The 20,938-nt window shown below is 43.0% G+C and overlaps 1 protein-coding gene across 2 annotated transcripts in view; it reads right to left on the bottom strand.

The window, feature by feature from the left end:
- Positions 1-18,348, bottom strand: part of MLLT3 (MLLT3 super elongation complex subunit) — a 136,815-nt gene extending 118,467 nt beyond the window's left edge. The window contains exons 1-2 of one of the 2 annotated variants that reach the window (XM_030005521.1): positions 18,148-18,348; positions 17,435-17,618 (exon numbers count right to left, since the gene is read on the bottom strand). In XM_030005521.1, the coding sequence (XP_029861381.1) occupies positions 17,435-17,618; positions 18,148-18,159 (196 nt within the window). In that variant the 5' untranslated portion in view covers positions 18,160-18,348. The remainder of the gene's footprint in view (positions 1-17,434; positions 17,619-18,147) is intronic. The other variant, XM_030005522.1, reaches the window with a different exon arrangement.
- Positions 18,349-20,938: the final 2,590 nt, after the last annotated feature.

The raw sequence follows: 20,938 nt of genomic DNA, 5'->3' as shown, positions 1-20,938 counted from the left end.
CATCTTTCACTGGTGAACGTGAAAGCTGGAAACCAGCTAAGGGTATAACCAGACAAGCTAAAAGCCATTGAAAGCAAACAGCTTTAAATCAATACATCTAGAAGTAATGAATGTAAGACAAATCCCACAGCTTATTAAAATGTTCAATCATCTCCAGATACCAAAAGACAGACAGCTGAGATTATTATAAAGAAACCAGGCTTTTTAGTGACAGGAGTGCCACTGGTAGCAGGAAGAATGGCATTAATTCTTGAGATAAAAATCTCCTTCCTTCTCAGAGTAAGAGTTAACAGGTATACTGTGAGATTTACATAGGGCAGGCCAGTATTAGAGGTGCCAAACCTTGTTCATACATTAAGTGAAGGCCAACAGCAAACAGAAGCTTCATTGCTTGTTAGATGATATTAACGTTCCAGCAAACATCAGCACTTTCAAGAACCAGAAGGAGCTCAGGGACAAAGAAATCAGGTGTGCCCAATCTTGTAAGAATAGCTTCGATATGAGCATGCTCACCTAGATCAAGAAAAGGAAGACTGCTGGAGCAGAATTGCTAGCCTCTGCTGTGCTCAGTGTGGTATACTGGGTCACTCATTTTTCTGGGCCTCAAATTTCCATTTTTAAGGTGGAGCACTTCTTCCTTTCACCACCTTGAACATGCTCTGCTTTATTTACACAGTAGAGACTATCACTAGCTAAATACTAACCACCTCAACAGTCCTCGCTTTGAGCAATACTAATTCCTTGATGCACCTGTAGCTGTAAAGTACTGGAATTTTTATCAGCTAGCAACTGGTTTTGCTACTGTCCCAACTGACTAGCGGTTCCACATCTCTTTAGACATGTAAGCAGACACAGTGACAGGTTCTCCTACCTGATATTTTGCCTATGCCAAGTCACATCTCATTAAGTGCTGCTTCCAGCACTTGCTATTACCACAAGTCACTGAACGATATCTCGGAGAACACTTCTTCCCTACCTCACTCCCCTACACAAAGCACTGGGATAACCCCACAAACATACTCACATGTTCAGAGTACTCTGAACAGCCAAGAGAAAAACAAGGCAACTGTAAGTAAGTTACGGTCACCAGATGCTTATCAACACGTTGGAAAGCAGTAGAACACCCAAAAACTCCCTTGTGGGGATCTAGTGCTTCCTAACCCCTATTTTTCAAATAAGATGGCCAACACATTTCCAAGATGACTTCTCCAAGCAAGTGAGAAAGTATCCTGCTAGAGTTTCAGGTCTGCACACTTAACTGTTCAGTTTGGAATAAGACTTCCAGAAAACAGCAAGGGCATCATCCTTATACTCACAACAGAAAAAAGAACTATTTCAAATTTTCCAGAAGTGAGGTCACTTGGACTACTTACTCACATCGCTGCATAAGTTTGCATGAATTTTCCTTCTAACTTATTAGTAATTAAGTGCTTTTTAATCTGTACATTTTGGACAATGTCATCTTGTACTAGAGGAATAAGCAAATGTCCAATTTCACAGTGCAAGTACAATATTAAATAGCCTTAAAGTAGACAGGGTCCTTGTTAACTTTGCTTCAATAAAAAGCTTCCTAAACCCTGTTTCCTTTTTGTTCCTTTGAGAAAATAGAGAAGCAATTTGCATTTACAGCTTAGTTCCTGCTTCCAAAATACCCCTTTAACTTTTTTATTATTTTTATGGTGGATATAAATGGCACCAAATTGTCAAATCACAGCTATTTTCTATGCTACCTATACAAATAGGTCCGATTTCTGCCAAGCCATAAAGCAATTATGGCTGAATTCCTGTAGCCCTTTGATATTCCAGCTTGCCTGTAGGGCTTTAAACCCATCTTAGGGCAATGCTAAAAATCTAATTTCTAGAAGACATAGAGGGAAAATAAAGCATTTCAATTCCCACATGTTCAAACATGAACACACCAAAATCTTAGCACTGGGATGATTATGTTTGAAAGGAAAGTGACTTAGAACAAACATGAACAGGTAAGATACAGCAACAGTTTAAATCAACACTACCTCACTGAAGGCAGAGATACAGACAACTTGAGAAAGCCGGGCATGGAGCATACTACACCTGCCTCTGGTTCCCCAATACTTACTGCAAGTTAGGAAGCACATTTTCCTGCTTAAGCACTCAGCTCTCACCCCTTTTTGTGTGGATGGCAAAGAAAGGGGTGGGAAATAATCATAAATGGTAGAGGGAAATGGTGAAACTGCCTAAGCATGCAGCAGAAGCAAAGATATTATCCTTCCCCTTTAAGGTATCGATATTGCCAGTAAGAAATGACAAATATATTGAAAGTCAACTATCACAGGTACCTGAGGATTTATATACCTATATTTTTATCTTTGCATTATTATTTATATTATGAAAGGGTCCTCCCCTCATGTAAGCAGGGGGAGCTAGTTCTTGCTGTACCAACATGGTACATTTTTTGATATCCATGAAATATCTCCAAGAGAGGCAAAGGGGCAACACTATAACCCCTTTAAATAAGAGGCAAAAGTATTGGTGGCATTAAGTGACCTGGAATTGAATTTAAGAGAGATGAAACTGAACAACTTGAAAACTGATGACTATATTTCTTTGCATGAGAGAAACTTCCATGTTGGCCAAGGAAAACATTATCAGAGTAATATAATTCACATTGCTTGAAAGACACAAAAAATCCAAAGCACCTTTAAACTCTTTGCTTATGTTAAGTGCCTGCTGTTTTTCGGTGGAAGGCTAAAAAAAATGTTGCCAGTAATTCCTACTGTGAGCAGGCACACACAAATACACATACACACAGAGTCAATATTAAATTAGAATTATGGACTCTCTATTCTAGAGTTACAATTTGTATATATGAGGCACATGCCCACACGTCATACTTTTTCTTCTCACAGAATGAGTTCACAGGGTCTAGAGGTGCTGCATAAAATTAGCATCATCCTAAAGATAAATCTGTAATTTCATTTTAAGTTCTTCCTTTTAAAAATAGGCAGCAACCTGGTGATCTCTAGCAAGGAAAATAATCAGTCAATAAAGTGAAAAATCAAAAAAGGAAGATTAACATTTAATCCATGCCTTTTCGTGATTCCCCCCCCCCATTCTTTTGTGGCACTTTTGAAGGAACACACTTTTCATTATCATTTAGAAGTTTGCATGATTTTTATGAAGTCCACTATTCTTAACCTAGGCAAGGCAAAGTTGCAAATACCCTTTTAATCCCATACCTGGCCATGGCTGGAAGGCATTTTGTACTTACTGTATCCCTAACTTGCAGTTAAACCGTTGCGCCCCCACACTGGCTTTGTGAAAACTGTTACAGAAATGGTTTAGAGACCAGTTATGTAAGATTAATGTACAGTACAACAGGCTGCATAAAATGTATGAAAGAAAACAACGCCCTAGGGAGAGCCGGAGGAAGAGGACCAAGAAGCCTTATCTTCAGTGCCTGATTGCATGTCAGCCTTAACCACCCTTAATTTGCTTCAGTGTTTTTCATACAAAGAAAGTCTTCTTTCACTGAGTAGTTTATTTTCAAATAAAGAATGTTCCAGAAATTTTCTGAGTTTAGATTAAGTGACTGAAGCCTCAAGGCAAACACTCTGATCTAATCACTGCATTAGATTCCAAAATCACTTATTGTTAAAGTAAAAGGTTGTTATGCCTCTAAAACTACAATACATATAAACACATTTACAGACTACCTGCTAGCTATATAGCTTAACTTAGTATTTACATGTCAAATGCATCATTAAAAATGCATTCAAAAACAGAGGGTAGTTTAGATTTTAATCAAGAAGTTACTAATATCTAGACTTCAGGACAGACCATGAAGGAAGAAACTAAACCCCAAATGCAAAATTTTCCATTGTCTAGACACACAAATTGACAACTTCCCAGACTTAAGCTACTCATAAACACAAAAAAAGAAACCAAAACCATTTAAATATTCCACCTAATTTTGACTGTACACTTAAAATGTCAGTCTACAGATAGTGTTTTAGTATTTCAACTCCTGTAAAACTGCAGCTCAGGCATTAAGACAGAAGTGTAAGGAAATATCCCTGCAGACTAAGATTAGTAGACTAATACAATTAAAGTTTTGTTACATAACCTGCAAGGTCTGTAGTGGTTGTTTAACTTGGCATTTATTGTATCAAAATTCAAGGAAGTAACCTAATGTAGATCTGCTTCATAGAAACCAGTTTGTTTCTATTTAGTTTCCAGGCAATAGAAAGGATAATGAAAACAAAAAAATCATTCACAGTTTATTTGACAACCTTATTTTTGTTAAATATTAACTTTTATTCTCATGTACACTCAACGGAGACATTCAGTTTGTTTGGAAAGAATTTTGTAGGTGAAAAATAAGCTTTCCCGTGTGGGATGAGTCAACATTTAACAAATAAAGCCTGAAGCAAATAATAAAATAATTGATAACTATCATTTTAAGAACAGCCTTTGATTATGTACAACATCCAACAGATACTTTCAGTTTTCTAAAGCACAGGCATGCAAACACAGTAGGTGCAACGTATCATCCCAACTTAAAACATTGGACAGCTACAGAATCCTCACAAAAACACTGTTCCATGTCTACAAAACAGTATTTGTAAAAAACATGCATGTATGTGCACACATGCACATACATGGTTTTGTGGTAGCTTTCTGAAGTTTATCCTCTCATTAAAATCATTTGGTCTTTGCTCTTACTGGGTTAGAGCTACAGAAGTGCTGTAACTGGATTCACACAGAACAACTTGCCTGCTCGGGTCCAGCTTGAAGACCACAGAGCACTGGACTTATCTCCGACTCACCCCAGCAGTAAAACAGGTTCTACTTCGGGGCACCGCTGTACAGTAGAGCCCCTCTCATTATCGCCTCTACCGCGTTAAGGAGACGGGGCAACTCGCAGTGTTTCCAGCCACCCACTGGAAAAGGGGTGCTAGGACAGCACAGCAGTGCCTGCAGAAGCAAACTGAAGTGTTTTTACTGTTGCTGGGCTACCTTATTTGATTTACATTCAAGGGCTGGTCTTGGTGTGTTTGGACAAGGCTGCCAAGGGCACCCACAGGACTCGGATAGAGTTGCTTCAGAGTAATTTGCACGCAAATACCCTACAGCATTTTTAACAGTCAGCTCTAAGTTGTTTCCTTTATTAAAAAAGAAAAAAAATATATATCTAGGGAAGCATCATGGAGAGGATAGCACTGAAGAACAATAAAAGCCAATATCCTTATAAGAAAGGATGCTAGGTAAATACAGAGACTGGTTGAAAGGCTGCTACTTCCCCATACTTACACAGAGGAGAGAGAAGAGGCTAAGACCACACAATAGAGAATACATTTATGCGCTCTAGTTACCTTTTTATTAAGCAAGGGAGTGTACTGGTTCTCACACTAAGACCAATCTCAAAAAAAAAAAAATTTAAAAAGTTATTTATAGTCTGAGAAGTCAAACTTCCTAAAGTATCCTTATTCTTCAGATAAAAAGGATGTGCAATTGTATTATTACTACATTGTTGCTTCTATTAACCTAACTGTAATGAATTACTGAGTAGACTATATGTTATGGGTAAAATACTTTTTGCTGAGAAGACATCACAGCAATATTCTGCAGAATTGGGCTAAAACCTGGCTCAACTGAAAGGGGCAAAAAAGCCTCATCAAATTTAAAAAGTTGGACTTTTTTGTTACAGAATATTTGCTAGATACAAATGGGAGCATTTAAAATACTCACAGACACCACACACTTAAAAGACACTTTAGACAAATCAGTGACAGCCAGGCAAAGAAATAATGACTTGAGTGTCAAAATGCTTTGAAGTCTTCACAGTACAGGAATTACATCACAGATGACAGGAGACCTTTGCAGCTCTAAGAAGCATAAACTTAACAGAAGCAGCATCAAAACAGGTAAAGAACCTTCACATATTACAGAGAAATTCACAAGAATGATATTTTCTGACTCCAGTGTAGCCTACAAAGAAACTTCTTTTAAGACTGTATTTTAAACAAAAGGCTAAGCAAAACAGTATGGCTACAAAACACACCTTTTGGGGTTTTTTTCCTCTCAAAACTTATGTATATGCTTTCTAGACAGTACTCTCATCATTAGATTCTGTCTTTATTCCTTGCCATGGCTCATTATTTTTGAGATGACTAAAGTTTACCTGTTGGGGTTTTTTGTTTTGTTTTGTGCAAGGCCAGTTAACTATACTGGTACAACTGTACTTCCATCCTCTAGTCAGCTACTAAATTTAGGGAACAATTTGTTGTCCTAGTTTCAGCTGGGATAGAGTTAACTGTCTTCCTAGTAGCTGGTACGGTGCTATGTTTTGAGTTCAGTATGAGAAGAATGTTGATAACACTGATGTTTTCAGTTGCTGCTAAGTAGTGTTTAGACTAAAGTCAAGGATTTTTCAGCTTCTCATGCCCAGCCAGCGAGAAAGCTGGAGGGGCACAAGAAGTTGGCACAGGACACAGCCAGGGCACCTGACCCAAACTGGCCAACAGGGTATTCCATACCATATGACATCCCATCTAGTATAGGAACTGGGAAGTGGGGGCGGGGAATCACCGCTCGGGGGACTAGCTGGGTGCCGGTCGGCGGGTGGTGAACAATTGCACTGCGCATCATTTGTACATTCCAATCCTTTCATTATTGCTGTTGTCATTTTATTAGTGTTATCATTATCATTATCCGTTTCTTCTTTTCTGTTCTATTAAACTGTTCTTACCTCAACCCGTGGGTTTTGCTTCTTTTTCCCGATTTTCTCCCCCATCCCACTGGGTGGGGGGGGGAGTAAGTGAGCGGCTGCGTGGTGCTTAGTTGCTGGCTGGGGTTAAACCACGACATTTGTACAAGTACTTTAGGTGTTCAGCCTTCAAATGCATCAAAGGCCCTTCCACAGCCTTCCTCCTTGTTTCCTAAAAACTCCAACACAGATCTCATGCATGGTTCTCCACTGGTGGTAGACATCCACCTCTGTCATCTCATCCACTGGAGAGCAGGTCACTGGATGCTCCCTCGCACGCTGCCTGCAGCGCACAGGAGCCGGGCTCCGGAGCACAGCGCATGCTCCATCAGTGGTCATCGGAACAAAACCCCCAAGCCCTGGGAAAGCACAGACCGTGGCAAGTGAGCACGCACACTGTGTGCAGGTCCTGGACCCTGAGCAGTACCTCCAGTTTCTAAGTGGTCCTCTAATGAAAGACAGCAACTGGATAGCTGGAAAAGGCTGGGCATTGGATCTGGCTAAAAAGAACAAATAAATCTGTGCTTATTAGTGTCCACTTATTTCCCCAAGAAGAAGTTTACCTCCTCAGAGGCAAAACACTACAACACTGGCTCAAAAAATATTGCAAGGCCATGCTGTTCTTTTAAAAGTGAAAGCTCTTCAGCTTCTTATGTTTAGGGGTATTTAAAGAAATACTTTGGAATAGTTCTAACAGTCATTTTCATTAAGATCTTTTTATAGAAACATATTAGAGACTGATTTCTGTCCCAGTAATATGACCGTACACATATTCAATATACTTTTTCACACACTTTTGTCTTTCCTTGAAGTAATATTAAATTGTTTTAAGACACCAAGCATGTCCAGAAGTATGGTGTGCCCCCAGGTTGGGCAACCAAAAGAAAGAAAAAAACAAACCAATGAAAGAAACAAAAAACTCCACAGAAAAAAATCATCAGGCAGAATCCTAGTTAAAAAAAAAAAACTGCCCTTGAATTATTATGCCTGAGATCTGTACATCTCCATGTTCAGAGAGCATACAAGATTTCAAGTTCAACCTACCTCTCTCCTGCTTTTCAGTAAAGCACGATGTTAGTGCTGTGATGACTTATAAACAGCCATTCTGTAAATGGTTTTACCAAATACTTCAATAAAATATTCTCTTGAATTTACATTATATAAGATGAAAGGTGCAAATATTTTTTTCAGTTAATTATAGAGCCTGGTACTGGATCACAAGAGGAATTCAAATGCTATTTACCCATTTAATACTTATCAAAGAAAATTCCTCAAGAAAACTTCTGCCCTCCACTACCAGAAAGGATGCTCTGAGTAACAGCAAACATCTTTGGACCTGTCCTTTTTCCACACGCACATGATGGAGAACACCACTGTTGCTGGCCTCCAGCCCACAATATCAGGTAGTTCTGTCTCAATTGATTCTCACCTTTATACCTTTCTGGATCACTTGCCCTCTAAAGTTGGCATATGAAAGGCAAAATAATGTCTCCCTCTAAGTATACAAAGGAAGTCCTCAATTTCCCTTACAAGCCTACAAATGCAGAACACCTTGTCTGTCAACCCTTGTTTCAAGATATGTTATGTTCACACTCCTATCTAGAACGAGCAAAATTATCAGTGTCTCATTGAGTCGGGTGGAGTTTTTCTGTACAAGCTTTAGAACAGCAGGCACAAATAGTAAATTTAGACCTACTAATTTAGACCCACTCTGTATCCTAAGAATGAGTGAAATCAACCCACCCATTTCTTGTTCAGCTCTGCTTTTTTTTTTTGTTATGTGTAATAATGCATTTTGCACTATAATCTCTGCCATCATAACCATCTGAAAACAGATATACCTATCCTGGTATTTACCTTCCTGAGCAATATTCCATATGAAAAATAAACACATCCTGCTGTATAGGCATATGCTTTTTTACAAAGAATTATGGACAAGTTTCTGAAGCCATACAAACGCAATTCATATGCAACAAGTGCTGAGAATAGGTCTGAACTGTATGTAAAAGAAATTAGATCTGATCTATCATTTACATGATGCTACAGCTGTTGAGACCTCTGTCACCATACTGTGCCACAGATTTTAAAATCAAACTCATCCAACACCACTGGGCTTATCCAGGGAGCTCAAAGAAACAAGCCTGAACTCCTCAAGAGAGCCAGAGCCAGTGCAGGAGCTTGGCGCAGTATTAACAGCATGACGCAGCCCATAGCTGGCACGTAAGGGAGAGAGTTAAGCACTGCTCCTCTGCCTTAAGAGCACCATCACAAGGATACTGATGAGATGAACTCTGACAACTCACTGCCTGGTGGTAACAAAGTCTTGTCCACTAATGTTGTTTAAATAGATGGCACCCCAGGAAGTAGTTAACGATTTCAATTTTTTTAACAGGTACTGAACAACAGGTTTTACCCAGCAGTGTACAGTTTAAATTATTTTCTACATTGCAAAGAATCAGTATTTTAGCTGTATCCTTTAATAATAGGCAGTACAATGCACTTCATTTTAAAATGAATTCCCACACAAAGATTTAAGTAAGCACACAAATATTTTAAATACCAGTCTGTTCCCCCTTTATGTACTAGAAAGTACAGCAAAAAGCCAAGAGTCATACAAAAAGCAAACAACATTTTCAATTAGAAGATACATGTTTTGTGACAAGATGAGAAACCATAATTTTCATGCGAACATATAGAAGTGCTAGAATTTGACTGTTCCTTTGTTTTCATATCAATCACTGCTGGGAAGGGAAACAGAATGATCATACATGAACGAAATTCTACTGGTTTAAAAGTGCAGCTGTCCATCATAAGAACCTCACAAAAATTAATGTAGTCAAACTGCAGAAGCCTACAGACTTAATCCTGGATCAAACCTTTATAAATTAATCTGTGCTTTCCCCACCTATTGCAAGCATTATCAACAGGCTTTACAGGTTGCAACTACCAAGTTGTCCTTTATTCTGGTAGAATCTGTGGAAAAGACTGACAGAATAATCCTCTCCAACATTTTTCCCCAAAACCTGAATTGAAAAAAAAAAAAAAACAACACACCAAAAAACAACCCTAACCATACTGCACAGTATTGTTACAAGAACAGCCTTCATACCTTCAACAGTACCACAAAAATTAACACAAATCAAATTTCCAACATTTTACAGCTTACTAATACAGCACTGAAAAATCTTAACACACATAATTATACCTGCAGTTCAGATTGTCTAACCTGTAATAGTAAATACACAGTTTAAAGATTTCTTACATATCTATTTTTCTAAGGACAAAAACTGCACAGAAGTAAATAGAGCAACAACAATAAACACCAATCAAACCCAGCTGTTTTCACTTTCTCAAATTCAACTGTCTACCAATTTAAACATTTTGAGGTATCTTCCCCCTCATCTCACTAAAGAAGTGATAGAGCTGATACTACATACAACAATCTGGTTTTCTGTACTTCAAGTGAATATTATTCTACAGCTATCCAAAAAATCTTGTGTACGATAGCCCTGAAACTACATTTCCTTTCCTACCATCTAAAGTCCAGAAGACTTACAATCACAGAGTATTAATATTGCAGCTTTAGAAAGATGTAACCATAGCTTCTTAAAACTAAAAATACTGTATTAGCAATTAAATGCTATTCAACGTTAACTTAATGTGAAATAAATAACCTGGGTTCATCTTTTAAGAGTTAAGAAATGAGAGCCAGAACTGACTGGCAGTTCTGACAGAAATCAGCATTTGCCATTGTAGAAACAACGCTGGCAGGAGGAGGAAATCTAGCTGAAACTAGACATCCCATGCAGGAGAGTGAAAAAAGCATGCACTGAACACATAAACCACATAAAAATGTGCAAGTAAACTTTAAGAACTGTAAGTTTGTGACACTGGAGGGGGGTGTAGCAGTCTTGCTATTCACATGCCTTGTGACACTGAGGTACTACTACTGTACAGTCACTACATATCTTGAGCAAATGCGAGAGCCCTTTGTCACACTTCAGTCCTCATTTAAGTTCATTTCAGTTGAATGCAATGCAAGTCTTCACAGACAGCAAATCACTTCTGATTTAAAGGGATCATCAGATTTGTATACTCATAAAACAGGTGCATAACGCCCAATCTAGGAATCAAGTCCTTATTACACTGTATGCTTCTAAATAAAGCATAGGCATTGACATTGAATGTGATAATTTTTAGAGACTTATCAGGGATCAGAAATTCTTTATTAGAAACAGGTTTTCCTATACAGGTAGCATCTGACCATCAAAGCCACCAGTTATTTACTGATGGCATTCATGTAAAGATGAAACTTGATAGTTTCCCTATACTCAAACTCTTCTCTCTCTCTTTGAAAAAGAAAACTGTGAAATGCCCTTGTGATTTGCATTGGGCTAAATTAGAAAGTGCACTTGAACACACATATGTACTCTCAGCCTCTTATTCAAGTAGCTACTCTTCAGCTATTCAGCCTCTTATTAAAGTAGTAGCAACGTAAGTCTCAAGGATTTCCTGTTCAACAAATGAAATTCTTCACTAGACATCAGAAGTTTCATGTGGCCACAGTTGAAATCCACTGATGAGCAAATCCACACCCAATAACACCACCATTTTGCAACTAAAATAACAACACCTGCCCTAAAAGGTGCAGTATCAAACATGTAACTAAGACTGATGGAAAAAAATTCCCACATGCCTATCATATCTAGAGGGTTAGGCTTAGGCAAAATTTAAGAGGGGAAAAAAACCCCAAACAAAACAGACCTACAATTAACTTAAGATCTTAAAAGTATAGCTAAATATCCTACTAAAATATCAAGCAGAAAACTGACTGCCTGTTTATTGATCTTGACCATCTGCCTGTGCTAGTTGGTACAAAGGGAAAATTCAAGTCATATGGTAAGAATCTGCTTGTGAGTCCCTATCCTCACACCACTCAATTTAGTAAAATTAATAGACAGCTAAGTCTCTCACTGAGTTTAAAAGGAGCAGGGAGAGACTGGTTTTTGGTTGGGTTGGGGTTTGGGGGGGGGGGGGGGTGTTTGTTTTTTGTTTTTTTTTAAACACTTAGGAATTAAAAATTGGCAAAAGAAAAAAATTAATCAAGAACAGCGAGTGAGATAATATTGCTTGGCCATTTTCTTCAAAATCAAAATTTTACACGACAGCATGCAAGCTACTAAAAGCAGCAACATTTGCATTGTGGTCAACACATTAATAAAATGGGGCTAGGAAAGTAAAGATTAGGGATCTTCTTTACCTTCCCTTCCACTAATGTGCCTCCTAACATAGCAAATATTTGGAAAGCAAATTAAAAAAAAAAAAAAACTAAAGAAAATCACAAAGTAACCGGGGGAGAACTGCATCATTTTTCCTAATCAAAGTTCATTCTAAGACATTTCATTGATTTTCATGGCGAGCATATTATCCATAAATACTTTTAAGGAGGTTCATGAAGCATTTGCACAGCCAAAATACAGATCACTAGAGACTGTTTTAAAATATAACATGAGATGTGCTTTGACAAGAGGATTAACTGTCACTGTAAAAATTTTTGTCTAAATTTAAACACTCCTTTAAAGCAGCAGACCAAAACATCTCCATGGAGGAGCCTATCTACATCTTGCAACTGCACCAATCTGTCCATCAGAAGTTGAGCAACTGATGCAGTCAGCTTAGTTCAGTTTTTGTACAATGAATCCAAATGCACAGAAGCAGAATACGATTGGCATTTTCTCATTTTGAAGTAGCGTATAGGGCACAAAAAAGCCAGGAGATTTATTTTTTTAAAAATCAGAAAGACGTTTCCCCTTTGTAAATAAAATCTGGCATACTATATTAGGCTTTATCTACAAATATGTTTTCCCAAGAAGAGCTTACAAGCAAACTGGAGGGTGCTCTTAATGCAGTTTCTACTCTGCAACTACACTGCTGCACACCGAGGGTGGAAGAGACAGAACCAGGTGTTACTCACACAGCGTGTGTCACCACACACTGTGACACATCAGAACTGAAGTCAGCTCATGGGTTTGTGGGGGCTCACAGGGCAGCCCCTTCCACCAGGAAGGGCACACCCCACACCACCGCCGACCTTCACGCCACGCTTCCCGTGCCAAAAGATTCTTACCTTGCTATGGCCCAAAATACCATGGCCTCTGGGACAAAGTTATCTTCAAAAACAAATAAACAATAAAATTGCCAGTGATAATAGGGACTGCATTAAGAGTTTCTTCCTCCTTACTGGACTCCTGCGACACAATGAATTCAGAAGAGGAAATTTTGTAACTTTTCTAAGGAAGGCTGTTCAGAAAAATCGCCTAGTTGAATTGCGGTAACAAAACCAGAAAAGCTTTTGTATGAGAAGAGAAAGAATGTGTTTACTGGGAAGAAATCATCAGCACCTTTTACAGTAGCTAAGCCTACTTCAGAATGTTATGGTCCACTAAAGTCTCATTCTGCACTAACAGACAACCTTAACAAAAACAACCAATACTGGAAATATGGACTTTTTTCTAGAAAGTTACAGTTTGGTCCATCCTATAGCAGAACAACAAGCAGCTCCACTTCCATAACTTCGCCATACCATTGTAAAACTTCTTGAACTATGAGATGCAGTAAGCATTGTTCTCCTTGGCTCCTCAGAGGAAAGCAACACCTCCCACTTTTTACGTTACAACATTCCAGTGTCCAAACCACCATTTTCATATTGACTAAATTATTAGCACAGAAATATTAGCCCATCTGGTTTTTAATAAGAAAAATTTAGCTTGTCAAAACACACCACTGATTAATAGAAACTTAACTACTCAGGCCACACTAGTTCCAATGTAGCTGACACATACTTATGAGTCATTGAAACTCAAGGGATGTGTTTCCTTATCCAACTGAAATACTGTAAGACAAATAGTAAGTCAGTCTGCTGTTGTAGAGCACGAGCACTCCTTAGGTAAGAAGAGGAAGAAAATACTTCTACATTGCTTAGCATCCGAAGAAATAATGAGACACATTACAAGATGAGAGCAACAGCTCCTCTTTTGGAGGCAGTATCACAGCGGATCAAAACTAACCATAACCTGGTGACAAATCTTGTTCCACAGACATGATTTAAAATACTGCACTTCTACATGCAGCACTATTTTCTTCACATGAATAATAACAGGTAAGCAATATATGCTTTGAAACAAAGCTAGAATCTTAGGAATTCTCCGTGTCTTCTCTTAACCAACTTACATCAGCATCACGATGGTTGCATGATGATTTTAGAGAGCTTTTGTCTTGCAAACTCTACTCAAAACCGAGTCTGGGCATGAGCCTACTTTTCTTTAATGCGAAAAGTCGTCCTGTAGCCATCCACCATGAAACTACTCATGGGAGTCAGGTGGCTGGAGCAGGCCATTAAATGGGAGGAAGTACATGGAACCAGTCACTGCAAATGCCTCTATACTCCACCATGCAAGGATAAGCTGAAGCACTCAGTCACCATAAGGCAAACAAAAAACAACAAAACCGGTGCCAAGCTCAAGTTTAAGGTGACACACAGCAAAAGACAAAGGAAACTATTTTTAGGTCACTCTAGCTTATCCACACGCTGTTCACTGTTAGTCACCATCACCTTCCCATCCTATCTACACACACAAACCAATCTGCTCTGCACTCCAACAACTGAACACTGTTCCTAGCTATGTTTCCACCTTAAAACTTCAGGGTGCAGGACCCTGCTCGCTCTGCAGCAACTATTCGTAGAACAAACACTTGGACACACACACCTTTGCAAAGTCACCACCAACCTCTAGTATTTTCAAAATCCCTAGTATAGCCAGAACAGATAAGCAAAGCCAGAGCTGTAGACAGAAACCGAGTTTATCCAGCTATTCTCAAACACGCATAGCAAAGGCACTGAAAATAATTCATGTCCCTTGCCCCCCTTGGTGTTTGGGACGACTATGCCCCTAATAAAAAGGGATCTAACAAAAGAAACACATTATGAGCTAATAACACCTATGATAGCCTATTCATTTATTATTTTCAAATTGATCCACGAGCTCTACAGATAGACTTAATGAATTAAAACTTTTCCTAGCATGCATACATGTTACAGCAGCCATTCACAGCATGAATCCAGAGATAAAAAGACCACTTACTAGAGAACCGTTATTATGGCTAGTCAGCATACTAGTACTTGTTTTGATTAATATTATAAACCTACTTCAGCTTGCTAAACCCATGGCTCAGGATTAGTTTGAGAACCTACCAAGTATCTCCAAGCGGTAAGTTATCTTATATTAAAATAATAAAGTATATAACTTTAGAAGCAGTGATGGAAAACAGGTATTTTGACTAACACCACAAGCAAGCATATCATTCCCATTAAATATGCAACACTTAAGATACCACCCTGAAAGTCATCTGAAGTCAAATCAAACTAGCAGCACTGATTTACAGAGCCAAAAAAACCTAGAACACTTTTGCCAAAAATTTTAACTGTATTTGAAAATTAGAAAGACAAACAAAATGCTCCCATTTACAAGGCATACATCACCACCACACTTAAGTGCTTTTGAACAGCAGAAAACGTGCTAGGCAATTCATACACAGATCACTCTCCGCAGCACAATGCTCATCTTTCCCACTGTGATTTCAGGGGCCTGAAATTTCTTCAGCATCTATTTTTTCTTCATTGATGTAGTTTTAGGAGGTTAAGCAAAGCCCAGAAGTGAATGGAGTGCTCGCCATCTGAGCTTACACTCTGCTGGATGAGAGCGGCTGCGGTGTTCTCCTACAATCCAAGTCATATGCAATCACAGTATGACAAGTCCCTTCCCAGGCTATAGAAGCTGGCATCTTTCCCAGCAGTTGCCACATCATGAAAATGATGCATACAAATAAAACCCCAAAATAAACACTTTAAAACAATGGCTTAAATGACTGCATAACTAAACTCAGCAGCTGGAGACACAAAGCACTCCCAGCAGCAAACCATGAATCTTTCACTTGCAAAAGTCCTAAAATATATTCTTATTAGCAAGCTCCACACCACACCTAGCAATCAACCCCTAAGTCTGGGCTAGAGCCATGTTCCCTCAGGCCAGACAAGTAAATAAATAAATAAAGCATGGATAATAAAAGCAGAGAGCATCACAAACACCCCGTATGCAGACAAAGCTTTGAACTACTAAATGTACTTCCTACCACTGATTTCAATACATCATCCAATTCACTGAATACGGATAATGCTAACTCACCTATTTAGACTACTCAGATGTGTTCTCAGGAGTTTCTCTGCCAAACTATTTAGATTGACTTAAAGTCATGTTCTTCCTGTACAAGAAATAGAAGAAAACAGGAGGAAGACTCCACAGTGCAATCTGGGCAGTTTAACTCATCAGAAATACTGCAGTAGTACACATGATCCACTGAAAACTGTTTGTGCAGTACTGCGCTGGTTTATAGTAATTTAAAAATTTATCTACTCTATATAACAAAGGGAATTAATAGCTTATACTTCAGAACATAATCTCAGCAGCTAAAATACTGCAATTCTTATACTCCATTGCTTAAGGGAAGGAAAATACACTGAAGAAACAATAATTGAAGTAAAAAAAGTCACAGTTTAGTATCTTCGAATAGAGAAACACTAAATCAAACTACATGTTTTTACCTTACCTCAAAAAAAGGTTTTTTATCTCAACACTGAAAAATTTCCTGTCCTTTGCTCCCTGAATGTTCAATTTTTCCCTACCTAGATCTAAGCAGACAGGATTTATGATGATGTTGTTCTAAGAAACTGCAGGAGTTCCAGATGCCAATAAAGATTACAGATCAAATGAAAGGTAACTCCTAACCATTGTGCCTGCATAGACAAATAAACCTGCTCGCTTTTTTTATTTGTACTGTTACCTCTACTAATCCAACTACAATAATCAGGACAGTAAGGGCTGAGGAACGGGATGTGAAAACAAAAGGCTTCTTACACCTCTCCCTGCCCAACTTATGCAGGTACCTATGCACCACACATATGCACCTTTCGAGAATTTTTCACCTACTAAGGCAAGGTTGAAGCCCTGACGGTGAACTAGAGAACTAACCAGAAAGCAAAGTGTTGGGGGCGTCCAAACGCCAAGTACCAAGATCAGAGCAGAAATAAGTTTCCAGGCATCCCTGTCCCAGTCAGATATTTAGTACACGAGGAGAAAGCAACGCCAACCAGAAGAAAGCAACACGTGGGCAAAAGCCTCCAGTGCAGACCTACCCCGAGACAGAGGCCAGCCCCGTGCCACCGGCAAGCGAGAGACCGGGAAGAGCCGGGACCCGCACCCACCACCCGCCCGGGAGCCGCGACCGCGGGCAGCCGAGCGGAGATCCCCGGCGGCAGCAAGTGCGGGAGAGCGGCAGGGGCAGAAAGGAGCCGAGCCCCCTCCCCGCCTCCCACTTCCCCCCCCACGACCCCGGGCAGCCCCAAGCGGGGCGGGAGAAGGGCCACCGGCAGCCCACCACCGCACCGACGGCGGCTTTTGTTCTCTACCGAGAACGGCACGGACCCGTCAGCTGCGCCCGCTCGGAGGCGGCTGGGATGCGCTCGTCCGGGGGGGCAGACCCCGCTCCCGGCCGCCCGGCGCCGGGGAGGCCGCCGCCGGCGGGGGCAGGAAGCCGGTCCCGTCGGGACGGTCCGCGGCGGGCCCTACCTACCTCTTTTCGGCCTGGGGAAGCTCTCGTGCAGGTGGAAGACGACTTTCTCCACAAAGTGCTGAATGTTGCTGTGCTCGGGCCCTCTGACAAACACCATCCAGTCGTGGGTGAAGCCCTCCACCGTGGGTTTCTTCCTCACCTGGGCTCGGTGCCCCAGCTCCAGCTTCACCTGGACGGCGCACTGCTGGGGGGGAGACGCGGGGAGCGGCCCGTGAGCGCCCGAGGACGCGGGCTGGGCGAGCGGCCGAGGGGGAACCGGCCCCACCGCAGGCGGAGGGGACGCACACGAACAAAACGGTACCGCAAGCCCTGCAACGAGAAAACCGGCCCCGCGGGCGAGGGCGTGAAAGAGCCCTCGCTGCCACCGGGAGGGCGCGGGGAGGCGCGGCCGCCGGCCCGCGGTGCCGTCCTGCGGGCGCGGGCAGCGGGGGGCCGCTGTCAGGGACGCACCGTCGTCCGCCCCCCCCCCCCCCCGGCCCGGCGCCTCCGCGCTCGGTGCCCCCGGTGCGGCGGCAGGAACACGACTGAGGCGACACCCGCCGCCTCCCTCCGGGTGCGTGCCCGCTCCGTGCCGCTGCCGGGAGCGGCGGGGACGCAGCGAGAGGCGATGAAAGCCGCACGCGAAGAGAAAGTCCCCGTCGCGCCAAGCCCCTTCCCGGCGACGAGCACCCGGCGGCGCCGGGCAGCGCGAGGCGGGGGTCCGCGGCACTCACCGAGCTGGCCATGCCTGGGGCGCCGGTTCTGCTGGGGCGCTCGCGCCCGTCCCCCGCCCCGCAGCGCTAATTCATGAAGACGTGGAGGGGGCGGCGGCAGCGGCGGCGGCAGCAGCGGGCGTGCAGAGGAGCGGCGGGCGGGCGGCCGACGGACATCCTCTGCCTCGCCGCTCCCGCTGTCTGCCTCCGCCTCCCTCCTCCCCTCCCTCGCAGCACGCCGAGCCCCTGCCGGCTGGCCGAGCCCCCGCCGCGCATGCGCACCGCCCGCCGGAGTGACACCGAGACACAGCCATAACAGTGTGCGGCGGGGGGGGGGGCGGGCACCCGGGCGGCGCGGTCAGCCAATGGCGCGCGGCGGCGCGGCCGCGAGCCCCTCCGCCCGGCCCCGCCCCGCCTCGCCCCGCCGACCCTTAAAGTAACAGGTTGCGAGGGGACGGGACGGGGAGGGTTCCCCGGGCTGGGCGGAGCTCGGCGCCGCCGCCGCCGCCGCACCGAAGCGGGAATGGAAACGCAGCAAGAACAGCTGCGAACAAAAGAGAAGCGGGGTGGCGGTCTTCTCGGCCGACGCCGAGCGAGGAGAGGGCGAGCCAGCGGCGTGCAGCGGGGCAGGCTGCCGCCCTCCCCTCCCCTCCGCACGCCGGCGGCCGCGGCGCCACTCCCCCCCGCAAAGCCGCTCGCTCGCCGGCTCGCCGGCGGGCGGGATCCCCGGCTGCCGGCGGCGGGGTGGATCGCGGTGGTTTGGGTCCGCCGTCAGCAACGGCGAGGGCGAGTAAACTCCTCACGGCTGGGAAACGGCGACGCGCTGAGACCGGCCGGGCAGCCGGCCGGCCGTCGCCTTCCGCCGCTGGGACCTGCCGGCCCCAGCCCGTGGGAGATCGCCGGCCAGGGTTAAGTGAAAGGACTCCCTGTCCCAAATGCACGCTGGAAGAAGGACCATCCCCCTCAAACCTCAGCCTCTGTCTCGTGTCCCGTCACAAGCAAACGTTTCTGAAAAGCCCCCCATACGTCCTCTTGCAAAAACAAAGGGAGGGAGACGCGAAGGGAACGCCCTAGTTGCACAGGTATGACAGGTGACGGTGGGCAGCAGGCAGGAAATGACACTCGGGATTGTTTAACACGTATGTGTAGCACTAACTGCTATTTCCCCCATTAACGGGCTGATACTCTTTCAAAACAACGGTCGCCACCTCAAAAATTGGCGTGTCCCTTCCGCACCGTATGAGACAACCTGCTGATTCACGCCACAGGAATATGCCAGCGAGGAGCTGGAAGCGATTTAACTGTGCGCTCCTCGATCACGGTACCGGCGCTCGTGAGAAGAGTATCTTCCGACAGCCATACAACTGTCCAAAAATGCCTATGGCAACTTTTGCCACCCTGAACGCCACTTCTGTCTGTTCGACAGTCACATTTTTGACAAATTTTCCTGATGGCAGTCGTGCGCCCGTGATGCGACAACCGGCAGGGCAACCCCTTTCCGAAAGAGGCGCCGGCGCCGGCGGAACGCCCTGCCCGGGCGACCCAGGGCCTGGCCACCAGGTGGCGCGCGGAGTCCTGGCGCCCATGTCCTCGCTTGACCTCCCCGGGAGCCTCCCGGCGCCCACGGTTCGCGTCTCCTCTCTTTTCGCTCCGGAATGAGAAGCCCACCTCATCGAAATTCTAGCATAATTCAACAGTTCCGTCACAACTACTGAGGTGCATCTGGTTTTTCTTACAGATGCTGTAAGCCTTCATTAGTAAAATCAGTACTAATGACTCAAAAGGATGACTGCCGTTTGTAAAAATTCCACAAGTTACATGAAATTTACTAACATTAGCTCCTCAGGTATAAGGATAGCTGTGTTTTAAAATTGCAATGCACGGATCTAGTAGTTCACGTATCTTCTACTAACCTGGTGTTGGGCTAGCCAGCACACGTAAGAACACCTGCTGAGTCCATAAACCTATCAAAGCTGATTCTGGTAACTTTGAAACTTCACACATGCAAGGTAAATAAAAAAAAAAGATACCGACTCTATTTACTAGAGTAAGGATTATGCACATGAGCAAGGACAGCAAGGCTGGACCACTACCGCACTTATAGCAGTGGGCTTCCTGGCATCAGGGCCCACCTGAACAGAGCATCTGCAGGCTGAGGATCCCTGGCATTTCTTCTAGAGAGGTTCCATTTTTGCTGTGGCTGAGCAGCTCTTCTCAAGCGTTTAGTCACTTAAGTGACTTGTAAAGACTGAGAATAGATTGTCAACAGCGTTTAGCTGTCTAGATCCCTTTTGTTTCATTGGAAATCAGACTCTTAAGCATCTTTGACTCAAGGAGGGGTTTTGCCATTCAGAAGACACTCTGGTCCTTAATGACAATGTACTCTTCCACGTTAGTGCAGAGTTGAGCATGTAACATGTTCCCAGTAATAACAATAATATATACACTAAAAGTACTTTGCCTTTCATTATTGGCACATACTTAATTTCATTATTGAGTAACGCAGCTCTTGGAAACACTGTTTAATTCTTACTCCAACAACAAATTTGAAGCACTGACAATTTTACAGCAGTAACTGGGCATGATTATTTTTCTTTTCTTCTGCCCCATCACCTACATTCCAACTTCATGTTACACTGCCAATCTGAGCATAAAATGCACAGTGAAGAAATGGAGGATGTGCTTCTCTGCTATCAAAATGGTGCTACCACTCCATTCTTAGCGTGGCAGATACATGTTTCATGACAATTACCATGCATATTTCTGCTTTCTTATTAATGCCTTTAAACAATTAGACAAATATACTTAAATT

Source organism: Aquila chrysaetos, chromosome Z, assembly GCF_900496995.4.
Source record: "Aquila chrysaetos chrysaetos chromosome Z, bAquChr1.4, whole genome shotgun sequence".
NCBI classification, from domain to species: domain Eukaryota; kingdom Metazoa; phylum Chordata; class Aves; order Accipitriformes; family Accipitridae; genus Aquila; species Aquila chrysaetos.
Note: the sequence above shows the minus strand (reverse complement) of the source record. Positions and strands in the feature narration are given on the sequence as shown.